This window comes from Amblyraja radiata, chromosome 15 (assembly GCF_010909765.2).
Source record: "Amblyraja radiata isolate CabotCenter1 chromosome 15, sAmbRad1.1.pri, whole genome shotgun sequence".
In the NCBI taxonomy this organism is placed as follows: domain Eukaryota; kingdom Metazoa; phylum Chordata; class Chondrichthyes; order Rajiformes; family Rajidae; genus Amblyraja; species Amblyraja radiata.
In genome coordinates, this window is record NC_045970.1 from 38,478,411 (window position 1) to 38,504,487 (window position 26,077).

Here is a 26,077-nt window from a genome sequence, read left to right on the forward strand (position 1 = left end):
TGCAGAATGCAGTGTTACAGCTGCAGAGAAAGTGCAGGTTGAAAAACAGTTCAAAAGCTGCAATGAGGTAGATTGGAAGATCAGAGATACATCCCTCGCCCACGAAAAGTGCCTTCAAGAATCGGATAACAGCAGGGAAGATGCTGTTCTTGAATTTGGTGATAGGTTTTGTATTTTCTGCCCGACAGGAGAGGGGATAAGGGCGATTGACCAGGGAGTGGATGAATCTATAAAAGTAACAGACACTGCAGTGATTTTTCAAAATCAATTTTTTGTCCTGTTGTTTTAGTATTCTTTAAAGGTACCACATGATACAGAGCGTTGACAAGCTATTGATTTTAGGAAATGCAGCTTGAAGGGATATTGGTTGTAGAATCAGAATGGATTTCAGGAAGAGTCAATATGGTAACCTGGTACAGTGCGGGATTCCCCTGGGAACTACTGCTCATTACGACAGGTTGGAGATTGTACCACTGTATCTTTGGGGAGGGAGGGAGACTCAGAAACAAAGAGAGCACAAGACACAAAGCAGCACATCGAGAGAGCAATGGATACACAATGTTATCTGTTGGCAGTTGTAAGGCGCAAAGTCATCATAGTCTCAATAAAGAGATCTCACACAGAAAGAAAGTTTGGGTGACGCCGCGGTAGAGTTGCTGCCTTACAGCGCCAGAGACCCGAGTTCGATCCTGACTATGGGTGCTGTCTGCACGGAGTTTGCACGTTCTCCCTGAGTTTTCTTCGAGTCCGCCGGTTTCCGCCCATATTCCAAAGACGTGAAGGTTTGTAGGTTACTTGACCTCTGTAAATTGCCCCTTAGTGTGTAGGGAGTGGATGAGAAAGTTGAACAACCTAGGACTAGTCTGAACGGATGATCGATGGTTGGCATGGACTCAGCGGGCCGAAGGGCCTGTTCCCATGCGATCTCTCTAAACTAAGCTGAACTAAACTATATTGGGGGCAGACAGCCACACACACACACACGCACGCACGCAAGCACGCACACACACACACACACACACACACATACGCGAGCACAGAGAGAGATTTCAATGAGACTGTGTTTGCTTAACTATTCACAGATGTTGCCTGACCCGCTGAGTTCCTCCAGAACCTTGTAGTTTTTGCCCAGGTTTCTGGCATCTGCAGTTTGCTGTTCAAGCTTGCTCAGTAGAAGCCGTAAGATTCACAATAGTGAATAAAAAACACAAAGTGCTTAGTTTAGTTTAGTTCATTGTCACGCGTACCGAGGCACCGTGAAAAGCTTTTGGTTACTTGTGCTTGTTTTCTTGTTTCGTTTCTTGATTTGTAATCTCGTTTAAACTGGTTAGCGAGGGTGTCAAAGGTTACGGGAAGAAGACAGGAGAACGGGGTTGAGAGGAAAAATAGATCAGCAGTGATCGAACGGTGGAGCAGACTTGATGGGCCGAATGGCCTAATTCTTCTCCTATGTCTTGTGGTTTTTATGGACCCAATTCTATGTATTTTCACCCAGAGAGTTGTGAATCTGTGCAATTCACTGCCACAGAAGGCAGTGGAGGCCAATTCACTGGATAGTTTCAAGAGAGTTAGATTTAGCTCCTAACGGCTAATGGAATCGAGGGATATGGGGAAAAAGTAGGAATTGATTTTGGATGATCAGCCTTGATCATATTAAATGGCAGTGCTGGCATCGAAGGGCCGAATGGCCTACTCCTGCACCTATTTTCTATGTTTCTATGTGCTTCAACGTCGGGTGCTTGTCTAGAGCTGACTTTTCCGTCTCTCTCTCCACAGGATGCTGAGGAATAACCGCATCAACTGCATTCACAACGACAGCTTCACGGGGCTGGGTTCTGTACGCCTCCTCTCCCTCTACGACAACCAGATTGTGACCATCACCCCCGCGGCCTTTGACACCCTGCACTCCCTCTCCACCCTGTGAGTAACGCATCAGTGATCGGCAGCAGAATTAGGCCATTCAGCTCATCAAGTCTACTCCGCCAGGGAGATGTATCAACAGCCTGTCAACTCCAGTGTAGTGTTGGGACTAATATGACCAACATTTCTGTTGGAAATTACAAGAAGCTGCAGTATTGACACAACCAGATAATCTGTTTAAGTCAGGGTCATAGTCACAGAGTCAGAGTCATAGTGTTATAGAGGGCAAAAACAGGCCATTCGGCCCAACTTGCCCACACCAACCAACATATCTCATCTTCACTAGTCCCACCTGCCTGTGTTTAGTTCATATCCCACTAAACCTGTCCTATCCATGCACCCGTCTAAATGTTTCTTAAACATTGTGATAGGACTTGCCTCAACTACCTCTTCCGACAGCTCTGTCACGGTGGCGCAGCGGTAGAGTTGCTGCCTTACAGCGCCGGAGACCTGGGTTCGATCCCGACTACGGGTGCTGGCTGTACGGAGTTTGTACGTTCTCCTCGTGACCTGTCTGGGTTTTCTCCGAGATCTTCGGTTTCCTCCCACACTCCAAAGACACACAGGTTTGTAGGTTAATTGGTTTGGTAAATGTAAAATTGTCTCTAGTGGGTGTAGGATAGTGTAGGATAGCGTTAATATGCGGGGATCACTGGTCGGCGCGGACCCGATGGGCCAAAGGGCCTGTTTCTGAACTATATCTCTAAACTAAACTAAACTAAACTAAACTAAATCCACCACCCTGGGGCTTACCTGAGGTTACCTGGATCGGGGGCGCTCCAGTGCTTCCTGTGCGTGGACCACTCTTTAGACTTTGGCCCTTTTTTTTGTAAACGACGCTAAAATATGCCGACTGTGCATTTGTGGGTTGTGCAAAAGAATGTCACTATGTTGTGCATAGGTGACAATAATGAACCATTGAACCTTTTGGACAAGTTGGACCCAGGTTCCTATTAAATCTTTCCCCCCTCACCATAAACCTGTGTCCTCTGGTACTCGATTCCCCCACTCTGGGTAAAAGACTGTGTGCATTCACCCCTATCCTGGTGTAGAAACAAGGAACTGCAGATGTTAGTAAATATACAAAAGGACGCAAAGTGCTGGAGTAACTCAGCGGGGGCAGGCAGCATCTCTGGAGAAACATGGATAGGTGACGTTTCGGGTTGGGACACTTCTTCAGAGTGCAGGATCCCGATCTGAAACGTCACCTATCCTGTTTCTTCAGAGATGCTGCCTGACCTGCTGAGTTACTCCAGCTCTGCGTTTCTTTTTGAGCACCACAGATTCTCTTCTGGAACAGCTTGCAGAGAGACGCCATGTTCCGGTGCCATGTTGCAACGTGTGAAAAGTTGATCTACAAGCCTAGTCCATCTACACTGCATGTTGCCTCGGCAAGGCCACCAGCACAATCAAGGACCAATCTCACCCACGGCCACTCCCTCTTCTCCCCTCTCCCATCAGGCAAGGGGGAGAAGAGATGGGAGAAAAAGCGCATTCAGGGACAGTTTCTTCCCAGCTGTTATCAGGCAACTGAACCATCGTATCACCAACTAGAGAGCGGGCCTGACCTCCCATCTACCTCATTGGAGACCCTCAGGCTATCTTTAATCGGACTTTACTGGACTTTATCTTGCACTAAACGTTATTCCCTTTATCCTGTATCTGTAGACTTGGTTGTAATCATGTGTCGGCTCTTCACTGACTATGGAGAGCACAGGACAAAGAAGCTTTCCACTGTACCTCGGTACACGTGACAATAAACTGAACTAAACTGATACTAAAGAAGGGGTTGGTCTGGCCCAGAATGTCCACAGATGATTCATGTATCCAATGTGACGCCAGTAGTGGCCACCTGTCTAACAGCTGCCCTGTACATCTCTGACCTCCAGCCCAGTTGTAAACGAAAGGATTGTTCCCATCTCTACACAGGGAAAATTAATTAATCTCTGACCAGACTACATCTGTGCAAGTCCGGTATTCTGTTACTGGGAATGTTATTAGATCGCCGGGAGAGAGGGAAGGCCAGTGCCCATTGGGCAGGACACAAAGATGGAATGATTATCGGCAGAATTAAACAGAGCCACGGAGTCTTTAGACGTTAGAGATCCTGCTCAGAAACGTCTTTGTAGTATGGGGGGGGAAACCGGAGCACTCGGAGAAAAACCATGCGGTCACAGGGAGAACGTACAAACTCCCTACAGACAGCACCCGTAGTCAGGATTGAACCCGGGCCTCTGGCGTTTGTTTGGCAGCAACTTTACCGCTGCACCACCGTGCCGTCCACAACAGCATCCACTACAGCACAAAAACAGGCCCTTCGGCCCATCTTTCCCACACCGAGCAATATGCCCCATCTACGCTACTCCTGCCTGCCCATGTTTGGCCCACATCCCTCTCAACCGTTCCTATCCATGTACCCGTCCAAATGTCTTTTAAATGGTATTGTAGCTCCTGCCTCAACTACCTCCTCTAGCAGCTCGTTCCATATACCCACCACCCTCTGTGTGGAAAAAGTTACCCCTCAGGTTCGTATTAAATCTATCCCCCCTCACCTTAAATTTTTACTCTCCAGCCAAAACTTTCCCGAGAGTTGATTGGAAAAGTATTTTTGTCCACAGTACAGGGTCACCTCAGGCTCCTAGTAAAAAGTGCAACACAGTGGGACGGCTGGTAGTACTGCTGCCTCACAGCGCCCGAGACCCAGGTTCAATCCTGACCTCGGGTGCTGTGTGTGTGGAAAGTTTGGCCATTCGGTTTCCTCCCTCATCCCAAAGATGTGTGGGTTTGTCGGTTAATTTGCCCTCTGTGTAAATTATCCCTAGTGTGCACGGAGTGGAAGAGAAAGTGGGGATAATGTGGAACTGGTGGGAATGGGTGATCAGTAGTTGTCCTGCACTCAGTGGGCCCAAGGGGCCTGTTTCTGTGCTGCAACACAAAAGGAAACTGAATATACACAAACAATAATTAACACACGCGTAGACAACCTGTCTCCCCACACACATACACACGCATGTGCACATGTACACACACATACACACACACACATGTAATGCACCAATTTGCACATCCACACATGTGCTCATTCCACTCACCTATATGCAAACACACACACATGTGCACATGTACACACACACACATACACATGCATACATGCACATACACGATTACATGCAGGATCTCAAACACACACGTTATGCACAAATTCATACATCCATACACATGCTTGTGCCACACACACACACACACACACACACACACACACACACACACACACACACACACACACACACATGGGTGTGTGCAGGTTCACACAGGCTTGAGTCAGACATGAATGAACACCCTTTGACTGCGACTGTGCTGTGGGTGTGTGGGTGGGTGGTGAGTGAGGTGCTGTTGCATGGTAATGCATTATTCTGCTCCACTGCTTGCAGCAACCTCCTGGCCAACTGGTTGAACTGCGACTGCCAGCTGGCGTGGCTGGCGGAGTGGCTGCGGCGGCGCAAGGTGGTGAGCGGCAACCCTCGGTGCCAGCGGCCCGACTTCCTCCGCGAGATCCCACTGCAGGACGTGGCCAGCCAGGACTTCCGCTGCGGGGAAGGTAACACACACACACACGTGTTGACACATACATGCACACACACACACACACACGCACCGACACAGGTGTTGACGCACACACACACCGACACACATGTTGACATACACACACATACGCACTGACACACATATTGACACACACACACACGCACACACATCGACACATGCCAACACACGTGCTCATACACACGCTCACACAAATGCTCACATATACATGCCCACATGGTCGTACACACACACACACACACACACACACACACACACACACACACACACACACACACACACACACACACACACACACACACACACACCACAGTTTAGATACAGAGTGAAGCTCCCTCTACACCCACTCCCAGGGCAGGGCCAGTGGGATTAGAGACACTGTGAGTTGTGATGACGTTGTGCTTTGGTCTTGTTGCTGCAGGCTTGGAGGAGAATGGATGTGTGGCACGTGCCCAGTGCCCAGCTGAATGTACCTGCCTGGAGTCTGTGGTGCGATGCAGCAACAAGCATCTGACGTCTCTGCCCAGGGGCATCCCGAGGAACGTGACCGAGCTGTGAGTTTGAGTTTAGTTCATTGTCACGTGTGCCGACGTTACAGTGAAAAGCTTTTTGTTGCGTGCGATCCGTAGCGGAAAGACTACACGTGCGTACACAGTGTACAGGTACAGGAGAAAGGGAATAACGGGAATAACATTTAGTGCAAGATAAAGTCCAGTAAAGTCTGATCAAAGATAATCCGAGGGTCTCCAATGAGGTGATAACCGCTGGGAAGAAATTGTCCATGAATCTGGGGGGGTGTATTTTCACACCTATACCTATTGCGGGATGGGAGAGGGGAGAAGAGGGAGTGCCGGGGTACAACTGGTCCTTGATTACGCTGGTGGCCTTGCCGAGGCAGCATGAGGTGTTGATGGAGTCAATGGAAGGGAGGTGGGTTTGTGTGCTGGTCTGGGCTGCAGATACAGAGTGACAGTATCGGACATCTCCCGTCACCTGTCCTGCATCCTCACTGTGTTAGATCACGGCCAGTGGCGCAGCTGGTAGAGCCGTTGCCTCACAGCGCCAGTGACTCGGGTTCCATCCCGACCTCGGGTGCTGTCTAGTTGGAGTTTGCACGTTCTCCCTGTGACCGCATGGATTTCCGGGTTCCCTGGTTTCCTCCCACATCCCAAAGACTTGTGGGTTTGTAGGTTAATTGGCCCTCTGTAAATTGCCACTTGTGTGTAGGGAGTGGATGGGAAAATGGGATAACATAGAATGTGTTTATTTGTTTAGATTGGTTTAGAAATATAGCATGGAAACAAGCAGTTCGACCCACTGAGTCCGCTCCGACCAGCGATCACCCATTCACACTCGTTCAACCCCACACACTAGGGACAATTTACAGAAACCAATTAACCTACAAACCCCCATGTCTTTGGAAGCTGGGAGGAAACCCGAGCACCCGGAGAAAACCCACGCGGTCACCGGGAGAACGGACGAACTCCGTACAGGCAGCAGCCGAGGTCAGGATCGAACCGGGGTCTCCGGAGCTGTGAGGCAGCAGCTCTACCGCTGTGCCATCCTGTGTAAACTAATGTGAACGGGGTGATCGATAGTCGGTGTGGACTCAGGGGGCCCAGTGGCCTGTTTCCATGCTGTATGTCTAAACTGAACTGAACTAAATATTCACAGTAATCAGACAGTCCATTCCCAGGGATACATTCACCATCCCGGTAGTCAGGGACCAGAGGGAACAGAGCAGAGAACAAGAGGAGAGAGAGCGATGCAGGGATTTAACCAAGCCCTAAGCTCCTTAGCGGATCAGTGTTAAGTCTTCTTTACTGACACTCCAGTGAACTCCTAGACTGGTTTACAACATCGAACTGCAGAATAATAGCAGGTTAAGGACAGGGGTAGTGGCTGGAGGGGGTTGAGAGAAAGAGAGGGGTGTAGATGCTGGAGGGGGTACAGAGAGGGGCTGGAGGAGAGGATAAAAAGTTGTCAAGTCAAGTCAAGAAGTTTATTTGTCACATACACATACGAGATGTGCAGTGAAATTAAAAGTGGCAATGCTCGCGGACTTTTGTGCAAAAAGACAAACAAACAAACAACCAAACAAACTATAAACACAATCACATATTCTTTTACATATAAACGTAGTGCCTGGGTGGGGTCTGCTGTATGATTTTACCAGGCTGTATGCAAAACATTTCACTGTACCTCGGTACATGTGACAATAATGTATCATTGAATCATCTTCATCATCTCCGTAACTCAATGCAGCTTCCTTCGTGAATCCACCAGCATTCACCACCGTCTCTTTCCCTCCTCAGGTACCTGGACGGCAACCAGTTGAGTGCAGTTCCCAGTGAACTCTACACCTTCAAGCATCTCCAACTGGTGTAGGTATCTGGGTGGGGCGGGTGGAGAGGGGGGGGTGGGCAGGAGACCAAAGGGGGTAGGTAGTAAAGAATCAAATCGATTGGTACTGATTAGTTTAGTTTCGTTCATTGTCAGGTGTACCGACCGATGTACAGTAAAAAGCTTTTTGTTGCGTGCTATCCAGACAGCAGAAGGGCCATGCATGATTACAACAGTGTACAGAAGCTAGACACAAAGTGCTGGTGTGACTCGGCGGGTCAGGCAGCATCCCTGGAGGACATGGATGGGTGACATTTTGGGTTGCTTCAGACCCCTGCTTCAGACATTGTGTCTATCTTCGGTATAAACCAGCACCTGCGGTTCTTTTCTACACGGTGCACAGATACAGGATAATGGGAATAACCTTTGGTGCAAGGTAACGCCCAGTAAAGTCCGATTAAAGATAGTCCAAGGGTCTCCGATCAGGCAGATGGAAAGACAGGGCCGTTCTCCAGTTGGTGAGAGAATGGTTCAGTTGCCGGATAACGACTTGAAAGAAACTGTCCCTGAATCTCGAGACATGCAAATGGGAAGAAACTGACCCATTGTACTGTTACCCCTCACATTCCCAGAAACTCAAAGGCCATGAGATTGTGATTGTGGGATGAAAGACCATGAGGTTAACACATGAGGAGCGGTAACACATTACACATTCAGGCTCTGGGCCTGTAGTTGCTGGAGTTTAGAAGGATGAGTGGGGACCTCATTGAAACCCACCAGATAATGAAAGGCCTGGATAGGGTGGATGTGGAGATGATGTTTCCAGTAGAGGGGAGAGTCTAGGACCAGAGGGCACAGCCTCAGAATAAAAGAACGTACCTTCGAGATGGAGACGAGGACGGATTTCTTTAGCTAGAGGGTGGCGAATTTGTGGAATTCATTGGTACAGACAGAGGTGGAAGCCAGGTCATTGGGTGTTGTTAAGGCGGAGATTGATAGGTTCTAGATTAGGATGGGTGTCAAGGGTTATGGAGAGAAAACAGAATGGAGTTGAGAGCGAGTGATAGATCAGCCATGATTGAATGACGGAGTAGATTCGATGGGTCGAATGGCCTAATTCTGCTCATATACCTGAAGGTCTTTTGAGACAATATTAGCTCCCTGGTAGATCCAATGGAAACAAAGAGCAACAGTTCATGGCGTGAGTTAGACTAAGAGATTGGACACGAGTTGGGATCTCGAACCCAAATGAACATTGAGACTGGAGACACAGGGAACTGCAGATGCTGGAATCTTGAGCTAAAAACAAAGTGCTGGAGTAACTCAGTGGGTCAGGCAGCAGCTGTGGAGTACATGGATGGGTGACCTTTCGGGTCGAGAGGCTTCTTCATTCTTCTCGAGAGATGCTGCCTGACCCGTTGAGTTACTCCAGCACATTGAGTCTCTCCATGGTAAACCAGCATCTGCAGTTCCTTGTTTCTACATTCCAAGGTGCACCCAATGATGGCTTCCCATCTGACGCTGATCCTCTTGTTCTTCCACCCCCAGGGACATGAGCAACAATCAGATCAGCTCCTTGACCAACATGTCCTTCATCAACATGAGCCAGCTGACCACATTGTAAGTAGCCGGCGTTCCTGCCCTCGCATGCAAACACCACACCGACAGCTGTCATATCTTCAGAGCGGACCAGCAAATATGTATCTGGATATCACTATGTATCACAATGGTGCAGCGGTAGAGAAGCTGCCTCTCAGCGCAAGAGACCCGGGTTCGATCCTGACTACAGGTGTTGTCCCTGCTTGGATAAGACTGGTCCCGGACAAGTTGCTGGGATCATTGGTTTTGATGGTCAGCATGGACTCGGTGGGCCGAAGGGCCTGTTTTCTTGCTGTATGATTCTACGAAACTTGCAAAGTGATCCTCAACTATTTTTATTTAACTAGTTTTATTTGTGGAATTCCCTGCCACAGAGGGCAGTGGAGGCCAAATCACTGGATGGATATAAGAGAGAGTTAGATAGAGCTCTAGGGGCTGATGGAATCAAGGGATATGGGGAGAAGGCAGGCACGGGTTATTGATTGGGGACGATCAGCCATGATCACAATGAATGGCGGTGCTGGCTCGAAGGGCTGAATGGCCTCCTCCTGCACCTATTTTCTATGTTTCTATTTTCCAGCCACCTAACTGTTGGTTTTGTTTCTTCCTTGGAATCTTTCACCAGGATCCTCAGTTACAATTCCTTGCGATGTATCCCGGCATCGGCATTCCAAGGTCTCCGCTCTCTCCGGCTCCTGTAAGTCCCCACCAGCGCATCGCTGCTTCACACGCACACTACCTGTATAAAATGTATATAATGGGAGCGTGGCCGGGGTGGTGTGGATCTCTGATGATGCTGGCTGCCCTCTCGAGTCAGTGACTCTTGTAGATCCCATCGACGGTGGGGAGGACAGTACCCGTGAGGGAGCGGGCAGCGTCCACCACTTGTTACAGCCTTCCTGGGCGTTCGAGTTGCCGAACCAGGCAGTTATGTGTGTGTGACCCCGGGGGGGAGGAGGGGGTGGGGGTGAGCAGTGACCGGAGCTCAGAGATGGAGGTGGCGAACTCCCCCCCGCACTGTTCTGCAAGAGCGCGTGGGGGGGGGGGGGAGGGGGAGGTGAGACTGATCCTCGATTATGCTGCTGGCCTTCCCGAGGCCACGTGAGGTACAAATGGAGTCAATGGAAGGGAGGTTGGTTTGTGTGATATACAATCACACAAGGTTGGGAGGTTGGTATGTGTGGTGTTATGTCTGTCTGAAGCTGTCGTGGCACTGTAATTTCCTGTAAAGGATTATTAAAGGTATAATCAAAAATCAAAAAAAATCAAATCAGTTCAAACACGTACAATAGGTAGGGCAATGGGGAAGATACAGATTGCAGAATATAGTTCTCAGTATTGTAGCGCATCAGTTCCAGAGACAAAGTCCAATGTCCGCAGAGGGGTAGAGGTGAATCGGGCAGTACCCTGGCTGCTCCCTGCTCTCTCGTTCTCGCTCTGTCTCTTTGTTGTTCTATTTCCCCACTCTCTCGATCTCTCACTATCTCTCTTACCGTCGTCCACTCTGTCTCTCTTTCTGCTCTTGCTCTCTCCTCTTTCTTGCCCTATTTCCCTCGCTCTCTATCCCTCTCCCCCTCTCTCTCTCTCTCTCTCTTTCTCTCTATCTCTCTCTCTCTCTCTCTCTCTCTCTATCTCTCTCTCTATTTATTCTTTCTATCTATCTATCTATCTATCTATCTATCTATCTATCTATCTATCTATCTATCTATCTATCTATCTATCTATCTATCTATCTATCTATCTATCTATCTATCTATCTATCTATCTATCTATCTATCTATCTATCTATCTATCTATCTATCTATCTATCTTTCCCCTCTCTCAGCTTCTCTATCTGAGCTCTCTTTCTTGTTTTCCCTATTCCCCTCTCTCACTTCCTCCATCTCTTCAAACCTCTGCCGCCCTCTCTCACGCTTATCTTCTCTGGACGCCCTGAGCCCCACCGTGCACCAATGAGTAGGAATTAACGGGTCCTTTTCAGAATGGTAGGCAGTGACTAGTGGGGTGCCGCAAGGCCCGGTGCTGGGACCCCAGTTATTTACAATATATATTAACGATATATAATAACGTGGCATCTCTAAGTTTGCGGATGACACAAAGCTGGGTGGCAGTGTGAGCTGCGATGAGGATGCTGTGAGGCTGCAGGGTGACTTGGATAGGTTGGGCTAGTGGGCAGATGCATGGCAGATGCAGTATAATGTGGATAAATGTGAGGTTATCCACGTTGATGGCAAGAGCAGGAAGGCAGATTATTATCTGAATGGTGTCAGATTAGGAAAAGGGGAGGTGCAATGAGAGCTGGGTGTGCTTGTACATCAGTCACTGAAAGTAAGCATGCAGGTACAGCAGGCAGTGAAGAAAGCTAATGACATGTTGGCCTTCATTGCGAGAAGATTTGAGTTTAGGAGCAAGGAAATCCTACTGCAGTTGTACGGGGCCCTGGTGAGACCACATCTGGAGTATTGCGTGCAGTTTTGGTCTCCTAATTTGAGGAAGGACATTATTGTAAGGCGTGCAGTGTAGGTTCATGAGGATAATTCCCAGGATGGCAGGACTGGGATATGATGAAAGAATGGGTCGACTGGGCTTGTATTCACTGGAATTTATAAGGATGAGAGGGGATCTTATAGAGACATATAAGATTCTTAAAGGGTTGGACAGGCTGATGCAGGAAAAATGTTCCCGATGCTGGGGGAGTCCAGAACCAGGAGGTCACAGTTTAAGAATAAGGGGTAGGCGATTTAGTACTGAGATGGGGGGAAAACATCTTCACCCAGAGCGTTGTGAATCTGTGGAATTCTCTGTCACAGAAGGCAATGGTGGCCATTTCACCAGATGTTTTCAAGAGAGAGTTAGATTTTTCTCTTAGGGCTGAAGGAATCAAGAGATACGGGGAAAAAGCAGGAATGGGGTACTGATTTTAGATGATCAGCCATGATCATATTGAATGGCGGTACTGGCTTGAAGGGCCGAATGGCCTACTCCTGCACCTATTTTTCTATGATCTATGTTTCTATGTACTCAGTCACTCCCTGCCACTCCATTTCCTCCAGCAGAACCACTTCCTTAATCCTATTTCTTCCGCTTGCTTTTTCACTGCCCTTTTATAATCATATCCATTTCCTGTGGCTTTCCCTCCTCCCATGCCTGTCTTCTTATGTGTGTGTTATTTCTCTCTCTCTCTCCTGTTTTTCTTACTCTTTCTCTACCCTTATCTCTATCTGTGTTTTACTCTCCCCTCCCTCTCCCTTACTTTCTCTCCCTCTCTTTTTTCTCTTTCCCTCTCCATATATCTCTCTCACACACTCTCCCTTTCACTTTTTCACACTCACTTTCATCTCTCTCTCTTTCTCTCACTCTTTCTTTCTCTCCCTTTCTATCTTTCTTCCACTTTCACATTTATTCTCCCTGTCCCTCGCTTCCTCTAACTCATTTTCACTCTCCCTCTTTCTCCCTCTTTCTCTCTCTCACGTTCACTTGCACCCATCCTCCCTCCCTATCCCTCTCTCTCTCTCACACACACACATATAGAGCTTTCCCCCTTCCCACTCCACCCTTTAATCCGCCTTCCTGCATCGCTCACCCTTGCTGCTCCTTGCCTCTTGAAGAATCTCACACTGGCCGTGTTGCGTTTAGTATTCCCACTCTGGGCAACTGAAGGGGACTTTGTGAGGAGGCGATGTTTCCATGAGCCCTCCCCTCCCCTGGTGGTACAGTGCCTGTGCTGGCCTGGGCTACTGATGGGGACTGGGCTCAGTTGGACCGTCACTGCCTCAGTGTAGGGCTGGCAGATTAGTGAACAGGCCAGATCTTTCATTAGCTCCCTGGAGCGTCAGTGCCTGGTGACCTGCTGGCAACATCTCCACTAGACCGCTTCCTAATTGCAGCCCCGCTCCCTCACCGGCCAAAGGGAAGATTCAGCCACACGGCCTGCGGAATCGACATTTGAAAGTGTTTGCAGAATATTCATTTACAGCGGAAAGGGAACTTGCGACTCGGAATAAAAGGACGTACGTTCAGGCTCGAGATTAGGGACCCAGCGCGGAAAAAGGCCCTTTGATTCAATACTTTATTGTCACATGCACCTAGGTACGGTGAAATTCTTTGTTTTTTGCATACAATGCACAAGGTACACAAAAGAAAGTCGTACAGCACAGCAACAGGCCCTTCAGCCCAACACGTCCATGCCAACCAAGATGCCCCATCCAATCTGGTCCCAATTTCTGGCGCCGAATGTAACCATGGGAGTCATGTTTGTCGTCCCTCTACATTCTCTACATTCCCTCTACAACCCCCCCCCCCCCCCCCCCACTTCTGTGGGGTCCATCTTAGTGCTCTGTGCCCCCCCCACCCCCCCCTTGCCGGTCAGCCTTTGTTCTCAGCGGTGCTGCCCGAACGCCTCTCCATGGCCCGTCGGCCCCACTGACCACGTGGCCCTTTGTCTGTTGCCGCTGGTGGCCCCTCAGGTCTTCAGGGACGAGTTTGGCGGTGGCTTCCCCCGACAGGCCACAGCCCACTGGTCCTAGTGATCACGCCGGCCAGCGATCACCCCGTACACTAGCACTGTCCTACACACTAGAGACTAGGTATAATTTTACCAAAGACAATTAAGTACTAGTCTACGGGGTGATCGCTGGGTCGGCACGGACCCAGTGGGCCGAAGGGCCTGTCTCCATGTTGTATCTCTAAAGTTTGAGGTAAAGTAAGACTTGGTTGACCTAATGACTGGGAGTGGTTGAATCACTGGACCAGAACCATAAGAGTGTTGGAGCAACTCCATGGGTCAGGCAGCATCTCTGGAGAACATGGATAGGTGATGTTTCAGAGTGTGAGGAAGGGTTCCCACCTGAAACGTCACCTATCCATGTTCTCCAGAGGTGCTGACTGACCCACTGAATTACTCCAGCACTTTGTATCTTGAATGGTTTAGTGGGATAGAGACCGTGTGAGGGAATGGGACCAGCTTGGATGGGGCATCTTGGACGAGTTGGGCCAAAGGGCCTGTTTCCGTGCTGTACGCCTCTATGGCTCCGTTATCTTCTTGAACTTATCTCTGTCTTTTCCGACACAGGTCCCTGCACGGAAATGAAATCTCCGCTCTTCCCAAAGGAATCTTTGCGGATGTGGCTTCTCTCTCTCACCTGTAAGTGATTGGAATTTTCACTGCACATTGAAATTGAACAAAGTTTAAGTATGCTCTGACAACGAAAAGACCTGATATTTGGTCCATGCCAGGAGCTGATCTCATTTGGCCAGCCCTGACGTTTGGTGGACTACCCAGGTTCAGGGGTAGGCTGGATTAGAGTGTATTAGCTAAAGGGAGAAGTTGGTCCTTTCCCTCTGGAACGCAGGAGATCTGACACAAGTACATAAAATTATGATAGGGTAGACAGTCAGAAAATGTTCCCCAGAGTGGAGATGTCAAAGACCGGGGCTGCACATCAGCGCAGCGGTAGAGTTGCTGCCGTATATAGTGGCATTGACCCAGGTTTGATGCTGTCTAAGGGTGCAGTCTGTACGGAGTTTGTACATTTTCCCTGTGCCCACGTGGGTTTTCTCCGGGTGCTCCGGTTTCCTCCCACACTCCAAAGACGTACGGGGTTGGAGGTTAACTGGCTGGTAAACTTGTCAATTGTCCCTAGTGTGTAGGATAGTGCTGGTTGCACCGGCAGGGTGATCGCTGGTCGGCATGGACACGGTGGGCTGAAGAGCCCGTTTCCGCGCTGTGCCTCAAAACTAAACCAAACTAATCTAGTGGGCATATCTCAGAATAAAAGGACGTGGCTTTAGAATGGAGATGAGGAGGAATTTCTTTAACCAGAGGGCGGTGAATCTGTGGAATTCATTGCTGCAGACGGCTGTGGTGGCCAAGTCAATGGGTGTTTTTAAAGGGGAGGTTGACAGGTTCTTGATTAGTAACGGTGTCAAAGGTTATGGGGAGAAGGCAGGAGAATGGGGTTGAGAGGGAAAGATAGATCAGCCGTGATGGAATGGTAGAAAAGACTCGATGGGTCAACTGGACTACTGCTCTTATGACATGAACGTATGCATAGCTTTATAAGGTGAAAGGGTGAATGTTCACAGGATATGTGCAGGACATGTTTTTTTACACAGAAACCAATCAATAGGTGACATTTTAGGTCTGGACCTTCTTCAGTCCTGACCCGAAACATCACCTATCCTTGTTCTCCAGAGATGCTGCATAACCTGCTGAGTTATTCCAACACTTTGTGTCTAAACCCATAGTTCTTTGACTCAATGTATTCCCGTGACGTAAACACATGTAGGATTATATATATATATATATGGGTTTTCTGACAATCTCTATCCCCTTCCCACTATCTCTCTCTCTCTTTCCCTTTCTGTTTCTCTCTCTTTCTCTCACTCTTCCCTCTCTCTCTCTCCTTTTGTTTCTCTCTCTCTTTCTCACTCTTCCCCCTCTCTCTCTATATCACTCTCTTTATTTCTCCCTCTCCCTCTCTTTCTCATTCTCTCTCTCTTTCTCTCACTCTCTTCCCCTCTATTCTCTCGCTCTCTCAATTTCTCTCTGTCACTCAATTTTTTCTTTCTATCTCCTTTTCATTGTCTCTTTCTCTTTCTCGCCATATCTCTTTTTCACTCTCTCTCTCACTCTCTCTCTCTCTCTCTCTCTCTGCCTCTCTCTGTCTCTCTTTCAGTGCTATTGGAGCCAACCCACTCTACTGTGACTGCAACCTCCGCTGGCTGTCTGACTGGGTGAAGACTGGGTACAAGGAGCCTGGCATTGCCCGCTGTGCTGGCCCCGGAGACATGGAGGGCAAGCTCCTACTGACGACACCAGCCAAGAAGTTTGAGTGTCAAGGTAAGGGCGGCTAAACTCCAATAATCCGGCACACCGGTCCTCCAGATCATCCAGCATCTGGCCCCCTCACTAACGCAGACCAGGGGTTCAGTGGTTCGATTATGCTTTTATTCTCACATATGCATTTTCTCGGGATGCATCGCAACACGGTTTGAGAACAGCTCCATCCAAGACCGCAAGAAATTGCAGACAATTGTGGACCAGCATAATCAAGGACCAGTCTCATGCTAGTCACTCCCTCTTCTCTCCTCTCCAGTTACTCCAGCACTTTGTGAACCAGCATCTGCTGTTCCTTGCATCTTCCTAAGTCACTGATCTGAACAACTAATATGTAGATGCATCTCTGGCCTTTGCTCAACCATCTGCTAAATCATAAGTTCATGTCATAGGAGCAGAATTAGGCCAATCGTCCCATCAAGTCTATTCCACCATTCAATCATGGCTGATCTATTTTTCCCTCTCAATGCCAATCTCCTGCCTTCTCCCCGTAACCTTTGACACCTTTACTAATGAAGTACCTGCCAATCTCTGCTTTAAAAACACCCCAAATCACCGTCCGTGGCAATTAATTTCACAGATTCACCACCCTCTGAATAAAGAAATTCCCCCATATCCTTTTATTCTGAGGCTGTGCCCTCTGTTTCCAGAGACTCTCCCACTAGTGGAAACATCCTCTCCTTATCCAAGGTTTCCTAGGTTTAGATTTAAACCCCCTCACCCGAGTATGAATAGTGGTCTCGACTCGAAACATCACCTTTTTCATGTTTTCCAAAGATGCTGCCTGACCCACTGAGTTACTCCAGCACTTTGTTTATTTTTTTGTTGCTTGTGGCTTTTCCGACGTCATACGACCCCTAAGGTTGAGTCTCACGAGACCACCTTGTGTGACTTTGGACTTTAGAGATACAGCGCGGAAACATGCCCTTCGGCCGACGAAGTCCATGCCGATCAGCGATCGCGACGTACACTAGCACTATTCCACACACGAGGGATCATTTACAATTTACAGAAGCCAATTAACCTACAAACTTGCATGTCTTTGGAGTGTGGGAGGAAACCGGAGCACCTGGAGAAAACCCACGTGGACAAACTCCGTACAGACAGCACCCGAGGTCAGGATCGAACCCGGGTCCCTGGCGCTGTGAGGTGGCGACTCTGCCGCTGCGCCACCGTGCCGCCCTGTGTGATGGTTCACTCTCTGTTCTATGCAGGTCCGACGGAGCTGAGCATCCTGGCCAAGTGCAGCCCCTGCCTGTCCAACCCGTGCCAAAACCACGGCACCTGCCTCGACCATCCCATGGATCACTACCGGTGCACCTGCCCCCATGGTTACCAGGTAAAGACGACCCATCCCCACCTCACACCCTCCGTTACCCCCCCACCCTGGAACACACTCCAATTATTCCATTAGATCCCAGCATGTAGCCCATTCCCAGCGATCTGTTATTCTTTATATAAATCTCCTGAACACCTGGATTAGATCCCACCCTGCAACCCACTCCCAGGGATCTGTAATCTGCTACCAGTATTTATAGAGATACAGCACGGAAACAGGCCTATCGGCCCACCGAGTCTACGCCGACCATCGATCACCCATTCATACTAGTTCTATGTTATAGTAGAATTAGGCCATTCGGCCCCTCATGTCTACTCCGCCATTTAATCATGACTGATTTATCTCTCCCTCCGAACCCCATTCTCCTGACTTCTCCCCATAACCTCTGACACCTGTACTAATCAAGAATGTCATCCCACTTTTCATCCACACCCGAGGGAAAATTTACATAAGCTAATTAACCTACAAACCCCGCACGTCTTTGGGATGTAGGAGGACGCCGGAGCACCCGGAGGACGCGGTCGTAGGGAAAACATGCAAACTCCACGCAGACAGCATCCGTACTCGGGATCGAACCTCGGTCTCTGGCACTGTGAGGGGCAGCAAGTTTATTAATGTGAAACTTTAACTGTTCCTCTCTCTCCCTCTCTCTCACACAGACCCTGCCTGATCTGTTTTTGTTTTCCTTAACAAGGAGCTAATCACAGTCACAAAGTGCTGCAAACATCAAAACTGCTTGTGCAGTTTGCCAACACCAGTCATCAGATTACATTATCATCCTTATCCACGGCGCACTCAACCCCCCAGCGTTCACGGAAGAACTCCAGAGTTCCCGTGGGCACCGTGTGCTCCCTCTCCAGGGACACGTGGGCACGGACATAAGCCCGGAAGAGGGGCGGGCTGTCGACTCGGGCAGAACCCTCGACTGCCCGCTGCCTGGACCCGTGAATGGCCATCATGGCCAGGCCTAGGAGCAAACCGACAGAGATTCCCCCACCCCACACCGACTGACCCCCCCCCCCCCCCCCCACCCCCCCCCCCCCCCCCTTCCTCCAAACCAGCTGACCAAAGATCAGGAGCGTGGGGCCGATAGTTCCAAGGCTCAAGGAGCAGCCCCTACAGACGGCCTGACCTGCTGAGTTTCCAGCGTAGGTATCACCGTGGCACCGCGGTACTGCTGCAGCCCCGCAGCGCCAGAGACCCGGGTTCGATCCTGACTACGGGTGCTGCCTGTATGGAGTTTGTACGTTCTCCCCGTGGGTTTTTCTCCGGGTGCTCCGGTTTCCTTCCACACTCCAATGCCGTGCAGGTTTGTAGGTGAATAGGCTTTGGTGAAATTGTAAATTGTCCCTAGTGTGTAGGATTGAGCTTTGTATGGGGTCGCCGTGGACTCGATGGGCCGAAGGGCCTATTTCCACACTTTATCTCTCGAACGTTTCCCTCAGTCCCTGGTAATTCCGACAACTCCATTGTTTGTTTATCCACTGCCAGGGCAAACGGTGTGAATCTCCGATCAATGGGTGCATCAGTAACCCCTGTGAGAACGGAGGGACGTGCCACATCAAGGAGGGCCAGTCTGGCGCATTCTGGTGAGTGGAGGCTATTGTATTGTAGACACACAGTCACACAGGCCCTTTGGCCCAACTCGCCCATGCTGACCAACATGCCCCATCTACACGAGTCCCACATGCCCGCATTTGGCCAATATCCCTCTAAATCATATAACCATATAACCATATAACAATTACAGCACGGAAACAGGCCATCTCGACCCCTCTAGTCCATGCCGAACACATAATCTCCCCTAGTCCCATATACCTGCGCTCAGACCATAACCCTCCATTCCTTTCCCATCCATATAACTATCCAATTTATTTTTAAATGATAAAAACGAACCTGCCTCCACCACCTTCACTGGAAGCTCATTCCACACAGCTACCACTCTCTGAGTAAAGAAGTTCCCCCTCATGTTACCCCTAAACTTCAGTCCCTTAATTCTCAAGTCATGTCCCCTTGTTTGAATCTTCCCTACTCTCAGTGGGAAAAGCTTTTCCACGTCAACTCTGTCTATCCCTCTCATCATTTAAAAAACCTCTATCAAGTCCCCCCTTAACCTTCTGCGCTCCAAAGAATAAAGCCCTAACTTGTTCAACCTTTCTCTGTAACTTAGTTGCTGAAACCCAGGCAACATTCTAGTAAATCTCCTCTGTACTCTCTCTATTTTGTTGACATCCTTCCTATAATTAGGCGACCAAAATTGTACACCATACTCCAGAATTGGCCTCACCAATGCCTTGTACAATTTTAACATTACATCCCAACTTCTATACTCAAATCTTTCTGATCCATGTACTTGTCCATAGACCTTTTAACTTATTATTGTACCTGCCTCTACCACCTCCATATATATTCCACCCTCTGTGTGAAAAAGTTGTCCTCAGGTTCTTATTAAATCTTTCCCCTCTCACCTTAAGCCTATTTCCTCTGGTTCTTGTACTCATACCCACACATAGAAGACACCCTCAGTACTGCCCCTCCCACAGCGCGGTGCTCCCTCGATACCATTCTGCCAAGACTGACTGGCGTGGGCTGGTGAATCTGCCTGGGACTCCACACCCCCTGGGACCAGCAACGTGGAGGTTTCTCGCTGTGAATCTCCGAGCCTGTTTCCAGCTGCGTGGGACATGACTGCACCTCTGCCTCCTGTTCCCCCGACAGGTGTACCTGCCCCGAGGGTTTCCTGGGCAACACATGCACGACCAACATTGATGACTGTGAGGGGAATGTCTGCGAGAACGGGGCTACCTGCCTGGACGGGGTTAATAACTACACCTGCCTCTGCCCACCTGAACACACAGGTGAGGTGTACAGTACTGTGTTGATCTACCAGAGGGGAGAGGGAGGGAAAGGAAGGAGCACAAGGAAAGGAGAGAGGGAGGGAGGGAAAGGAGAGTGCTGGAGTAAATCAGCGGGTCAGGCAGCATCCCTGGAGAACAGTCCCTGGAGAACATGTATAGATGGCGTTTCAGGTCGAGACACTTCTTCAGACTCAATGGTTCGATAGTACTATATTGTCATATGTACCCAGGCACTGTGAAATTCCTTTTTTGCTTACAGTTCAGTAAAAGTCAGTGTAGAAACAAGGAACTGCAGGTGGTGATTTACCAGTGCGGTACAGTTGCATAACCACAGTGTTGTTGCCTCACAGCGCCGGAGACCCGGGATCGATCCTGACTACGCTGTCTGTATGGAGTTTGTACGATCTCCCTGTGACTGCATGGGTTTTCTCCAGGTGCTCGGGTTTCTGACTGTAGGAAATGGGGCTAGATTAGATGGGGGCATCTTGGTCTGCATGGACGAGTTGGGCCGAAGGTCCTGTTTGCATGCGGTATACCGTCCCACAGCCACCAGGCTATTAAACTCAACTCAAACAAAATTCTGAACATTAATAGCCCATTATCTGTTTTATTTATTCACGTGTGTGTATACATAATGGTATATGGGCACACTGATCTGTTCTGTATTCATGCCGACTATATTCTGTTGTGTTGAAGCAAAGCAAGAATGTCATTGGGACACATGACAATAAACTCTCTTGAATCTTGATTCTGTGGCTCTGCGAGACCTCAGACTGGAGGGACTGAGAGAGATCAGCGGCAATGTCAGGCTGTTGCACAGTGCTCTCGCTGTGACACTTGGAGCTCTGTACTCAAACTGATTATAGGTTTGGCAGGGAGAACTGCAAATTGCTAATTACTGTAATTATACGGCAGGCATCCTCGACACCAGCACCACAGTGTTAATTAAGAATTAGCTGAATGCCGCGCAGAATTTTGCCCTCGAGGTAGTCGCTGCGTTTGGATTAATGTTAACTGAACGCTAGACTCCCTTCCCAGTCCCACATTCAGAGGCTGTCAGTGATATTCTGATAGCCTGCCTCTTACTCATTTCTGAATCCTCCTTTCCCCTATTCCTCCTTCTCCAAGCAGTGCCATGGGAGGAAGGATGGACATAAAGTGCTGGAGTAACTCAACGGGTCAGCCAGCATCTCTGGAGTCAATGAATAGGTGACGATTAGGGACGGGTGGCACAGCGGTAGAGTTGCTGCCTCACAGCGCCAGAGACCCGGGTTCGATCCCGATTACCAGTGCTGTCTGTACGGAGTTTGTACGTTCTCCCTAGGTTTCTCCAGGTGCTAAGGTTTCCTCCCACATTCAGAAGACGTGCAAGTTTGTAGGTTAATTGGCTTCAGTGAAATTGTCCCTATATGTGTTGGATAGAACTAGTGCTTTGGTAATCACTATGTTGGAGCAGACTCAGTGGGCCGAATGACCTGTTTCCACATTGCATTTCTAAAGCTAAAACCTAAAGATGCTGGTTTGGGTCAGGATCCTTCAGGCTGAGGAAGGGTCTTGACCCCGAAATGTCACCGACCAATACAACGTTCTCCAGAGATGCTGCCTGACCCACTGAGTTCCTCTAGCATTTTGGTGCCTATTTCTGGTATAAACCAACCAAACAGACAGGGAGATTCTGCAGTTCTTTGTTATTACTAAGCGAGCTAGGGTTTGCAGGTAATTTTGCATGCAGTTCTGGAAGCCCCAATACCAGTTTGAAGCTTTGTAGAGGGTGCAGAGGAGGTTTACCAGGATGGTATAAAAAAGATACTGGTTCTCTGGTGTTGATGGGCGGTGTGTGTGGTCCTGTCACTGAGTGTGTTCTCTGTTTCAAGTGCAGGAGTTCTGTGCGAGGAGCCGGTGGACCTTTGTGCCCCTGAATTAAACCCATGCCAGAGCGGCACCAAGTGTGTGGGCACCAAGGCGGGTCCAAGGTGAGTCGAACACTGGAGACACCACTCTGTATCCTAAACACGTGCTGTCCCTGCCCTTTAAAGAAAAAAAATATTATACAAATACTTTTATTCAGAAAATAAAAACAAACATAGAGTATTAACACGATCAAAGACAGTTTACGAAAACCGGCCATCAGATAGTTTATATATCGCCAACTTTATCAACAATACACTCGACGACCTCCCGCGGCGACCAGCGTTCACGGAAGGCCTCCCTCCAGATTCCCTGTGGACACCGCGTGTTCCCTCTCCAGGGACGTGGGCCCGGAAAAGGGGCAGGCAGTCGACCCCGGTGTGGTCGTCGAGGGTGCGCTGCCTGGACCCGCGAATGGCCAACTTGGCCAGGCCCTGGAGCAGACCGACAGGGAGATCCCCCCATCCATCACAACCCCCCTCCCGACTCCCCGCCGAGACGGGACTGTGTAGAGGGAGCCTCACTCTGTATCTAACTTGTATCTGCCCCTTTAGGTGCGAGTGTCTTTCCGGCTACAGGGGGGAGAACTGTAGCATTGCCGTTGACAGCTGCCAGGACCACGGTTGCCAGGGGAACGGAATGTGCGTGGACACGGTGGACAGTCACACCTGTCTGTGTTCTGAGGGATACAGGTGAGGTGCAGTGCGGAACGAACGAAGCCCTGCCCCAGGCTTGCTGCCGATTCCATGCAGTGTGGTTGTGCAGCCTCACAGCACCAGAGACCCGGGTTCAATCCTGACTACGGGCGCTGTCTGTATGGAGTTTTTAACCTTCTCCCTGTAACCGCGGGCATTTTCTCCGGGTGCTCCGGTTTCCCCTCACATTCCAAAGATGTACAGGTTTGTAGGTTGATTGACTTTGGTAAAAATTGCAAAGTGCCGCTAGTGCGTAGGGTTGTGCTAGTGTACGGGGTTATCGCTGGTCTGTGCATTTCCACCCTGTATCTCTCAAATTAAAAACTGAAGGAATCTGAGGTGGGTGTCTGGGACGAGCTGTCAGAGGAAGTAGTTGGGGCAGGTACTATAACAACATTTAAAACACATTTGTACAGGAATATGGATAGGAAATGTTTCGAGGGATATGGGTCAAATGCTGGCAGGATGGGGCGTCTTGGCCAGCATGGATGAGTTAGGCTAAAGGGCCTGTTTCTGTGCTGCATGACTCTTTGATTCTATGATGCTTGGGCAGAGGTGTTTCCAAACAAGCGAGTCTCGTGGTGTGTGTTTAACCTGGTTCTTAAGTTGAGTTTATCATCAGACGCTAGAGTGTGGTGAGGTACAGGTTCCATGGAAAACTTGCTTGCTGCATCTCTGTCTTTAGTTTAGTGTCACGTGTACTGAGGTACATTGAAAAGCTTTTGTTGTGTACTATCCAGTCAGCGGAAAGACTATATATGATTCCAATCCAGCCATCCGCAGTGTATAGATGCAGGATAAAGGGAATCTTGAGGTTGTGGGGTTAACGGTTATGGGGAGAAGGCAGGGGAATGGGGTTAAGAGGGAAAGATAGATCAGCCATGATTGAATGCCAGAATAGATTTGATGGGCCAAATGGCCTAATTCTGCTCCTAGATCTTATGAATAATATTTAGTGCAAAATAAAGTCCAGTAATGTCTGATTAAAGATTCTGATGGTCTCCAATGAGGTAGATGGGAGGTCAGGTCCACTCTCTAGTGGTGAAAGGATGGTTCAGTTGCATGTTAACAACTGGGCAAAAACTGTCTCTAAATGTGGTCATTGATTATGCTGGTGGCCTTGCCGATGCAGTGTGAAGTGTAGATGGAGACAATGGAAGGGAGGTTGGCTTGTGTGTGATGGTCTGGGCTGCGTCCACAACTCTCTGCAATTCTTTGCGGTCGTGGGTGGAGCTGTTCCTAAAGTTATTCAGATATTTCTGGCTGTGACTCTCACTCTCTCTTTCTCTTTGTCTCGCTCTCCCCCCTCCCCACCCCCCTCCCATCCCCCACCTCCAGCGGCCGTTTCTGTGAGCTCCCCTCTCCGTCCTCTCCCATGCCAGCCCAGTGCCAGCCCGACGATTGTCTCAATGGCGGGCAGTGTGTGGGTGCCAGCGCCCTGTGCCAGTGTCTCCCAGGGTTCGGAGGGGCGCGGTGCGACAAGTTGGTCAGCGTCAACTTTGTGGATCGGGATTCCTACCTCCAGTTCACCGAGCTGAAGAACTGGCCCCAAGCAAACATCTCCTTGCAGGTAACCGTGCAAGAGCTTAGATTACTTTACCTCACTTTACCTTCACGTATACCAAGGTGTAGCAAAAAAACTTTTTGTCGCATGCTATCCAGTCAGCGAGAAGACTATATGTGATTACAATCAACCCGTCCACAGTGTACAGATAAAGGATACAACATTTAGTGCAAGATAAAGTTTAGTTTAGTTTATTGTCACTTGTACTGAGGTACAGTGAAAAAAGTTTTTGTTGGGTGTTATCCAGTCAGCAAAAAGACTAAACATGATTAGAATTAAGACATCCACAGTGCAGGGGTACAGGATAAAGGGTACAACATTTAGTGCATGATAAGTTGAGTTAAGTTTTAGTCTAGTTTAGTTCAGTTCAGTTTAGTTTCTTATCACATGTACGAAGCTACAGTGAAACGTTTTTTCGTTGCATGCTTTCCAATCAGCGGAAAGACTATACATAATTACAATGTATAGTCAACATGCAATAAAAAGTCTTCCACAGTGTAGAGACAGGATAAAGGGAATAACGTTTAGTGCTAGATAAAGTTTCAGTTTAGTTTATTGTCGTCTGTACCTTGTGGCTTGTAGTGAGACGGTGATGACTCTCTGCCTCTTAGGTCTCCACTGCCGAGGATAACGGGATCTTGCTGTATAATGGAGACAACGATCACATTGCCGTCGAGCTGTATCAGGGCCGGGTCCGAGTCAGCTACGACCCTGGGACTGACCCCAGCTCCACCATCTACAGGTAACTATGCCGAGTCGGCGCAGCGGGTAGAGCCACTGCCTCGCAACGCCAGAGAACATGGGTTCAATCCTGACCTCGGGTGCTGTCTGTGTGTGTGTACGGAGTTTGGACGTTCTCACCGTGACAGCGTGGGTTTCCTGCGGGTGCTCCGGTTTCCTCCCACATCCACACCCACTCTCCACAGGTCTCTCTGCCTTCTTAGTCATAGAGTGATACAGCATGGAAACAGTTCCTTTTGGCCCAACTTGCCCACATCGGCCAACATGTCCCAGTTACACTAGTCCCACTTGCTTGCATTTGGCCCATATCCCTCTAAACCTGTCCTATCCCTGTACCTATCTAATTGTTTCTTTTGCAATAGTACCTGCCTCAACTACCTCCTCCGGCAACTCGTTCCATACACCCGCCACCCTTTGTGTGAAGAATTACCCTTCAGGTTCCTATTGAATTTTTTAATCTTCAGCTTTAACCCATGTCCTCTGGTTCGCGAAGGTAGACACAAAAAGCTGGAGTATCTCAGCGTGACAGGCAGCATCTCTGGAGAGAAGGAATGGGTAACGTTTCGGGTCGAGATACTTCTTCAGACTGATGTCTGGTTCTCGATTCCCCTACACTGGGCAAGCTTGAGGCAGCGATACCTGCAGGTCACTTCGACGGCGGGGATTCCA

At 49.1% G+C, this 26,077-nt stretch overlaps 1 protein-coding gene across 2 annotated transcripts in view; it reads left to right on the forward strand.

The window, feature by feature from the left end:
• slit1 (slit guidance ligand 1) overlaps positions 1-26,077 on the forward strand; it is a 135,416-nt gene that overhangs the window by 76,467 nt on the left and 32,872 nt on the right. For both annotated transcript variants that reach the window (XM_033034122.1, XM_033034121.1), the window contains exons 19-33: positions 1,777-1,920; positions 5,352-5,518; positions 5,945-6,077; positions 7,839-7,907; positions 9,415-9,486; positions 10,091-10,162; positions 14,537-14,608; positions 16,143-16,306; positions 17,518-17,642; positions 19,134-19,231; positions 20,361-20,500; positions 22,380-22,473; positions 22,963-23,100; positions 24,442-24,673; positions 25,279-25,409. In XM_033034122.1, coding sequence (XP_032890013.1) covers positions 1,777-1,920; positions 5,352-5,518; positions 5,945-6,077; positions 7,839-7,907; positions 9,415-9,486; positions 10,091-10,162; positions 14,537-14,608; positions 16,143-16,306; positions 17,518-17,642; positions 19,134-19,231; positions 20,361-20,500; positions 22,380-22,473; positions 22,963-23,100; positions 24,442-24,673; positions 25,279-25,409 — 1,851 coding nt within the window. The remainder of the gene's footprint in view (positions 1-1,776; positions 1,921-5,351; positions 5,519-5,944; positions 6,078-7,838; positions 7,908-9,414; positions 9,487-10,090; positions 10,163-14,536; positions 14,609-16,142; positions 16,307-17,517; positions 17,643-19,133; positions 19,232-20,360; positions 20,501-22,379; positions 22,474-22,962; positions 23,101-24,441; positions 24,674-25,278; positions 25,410-26,077) is intronic.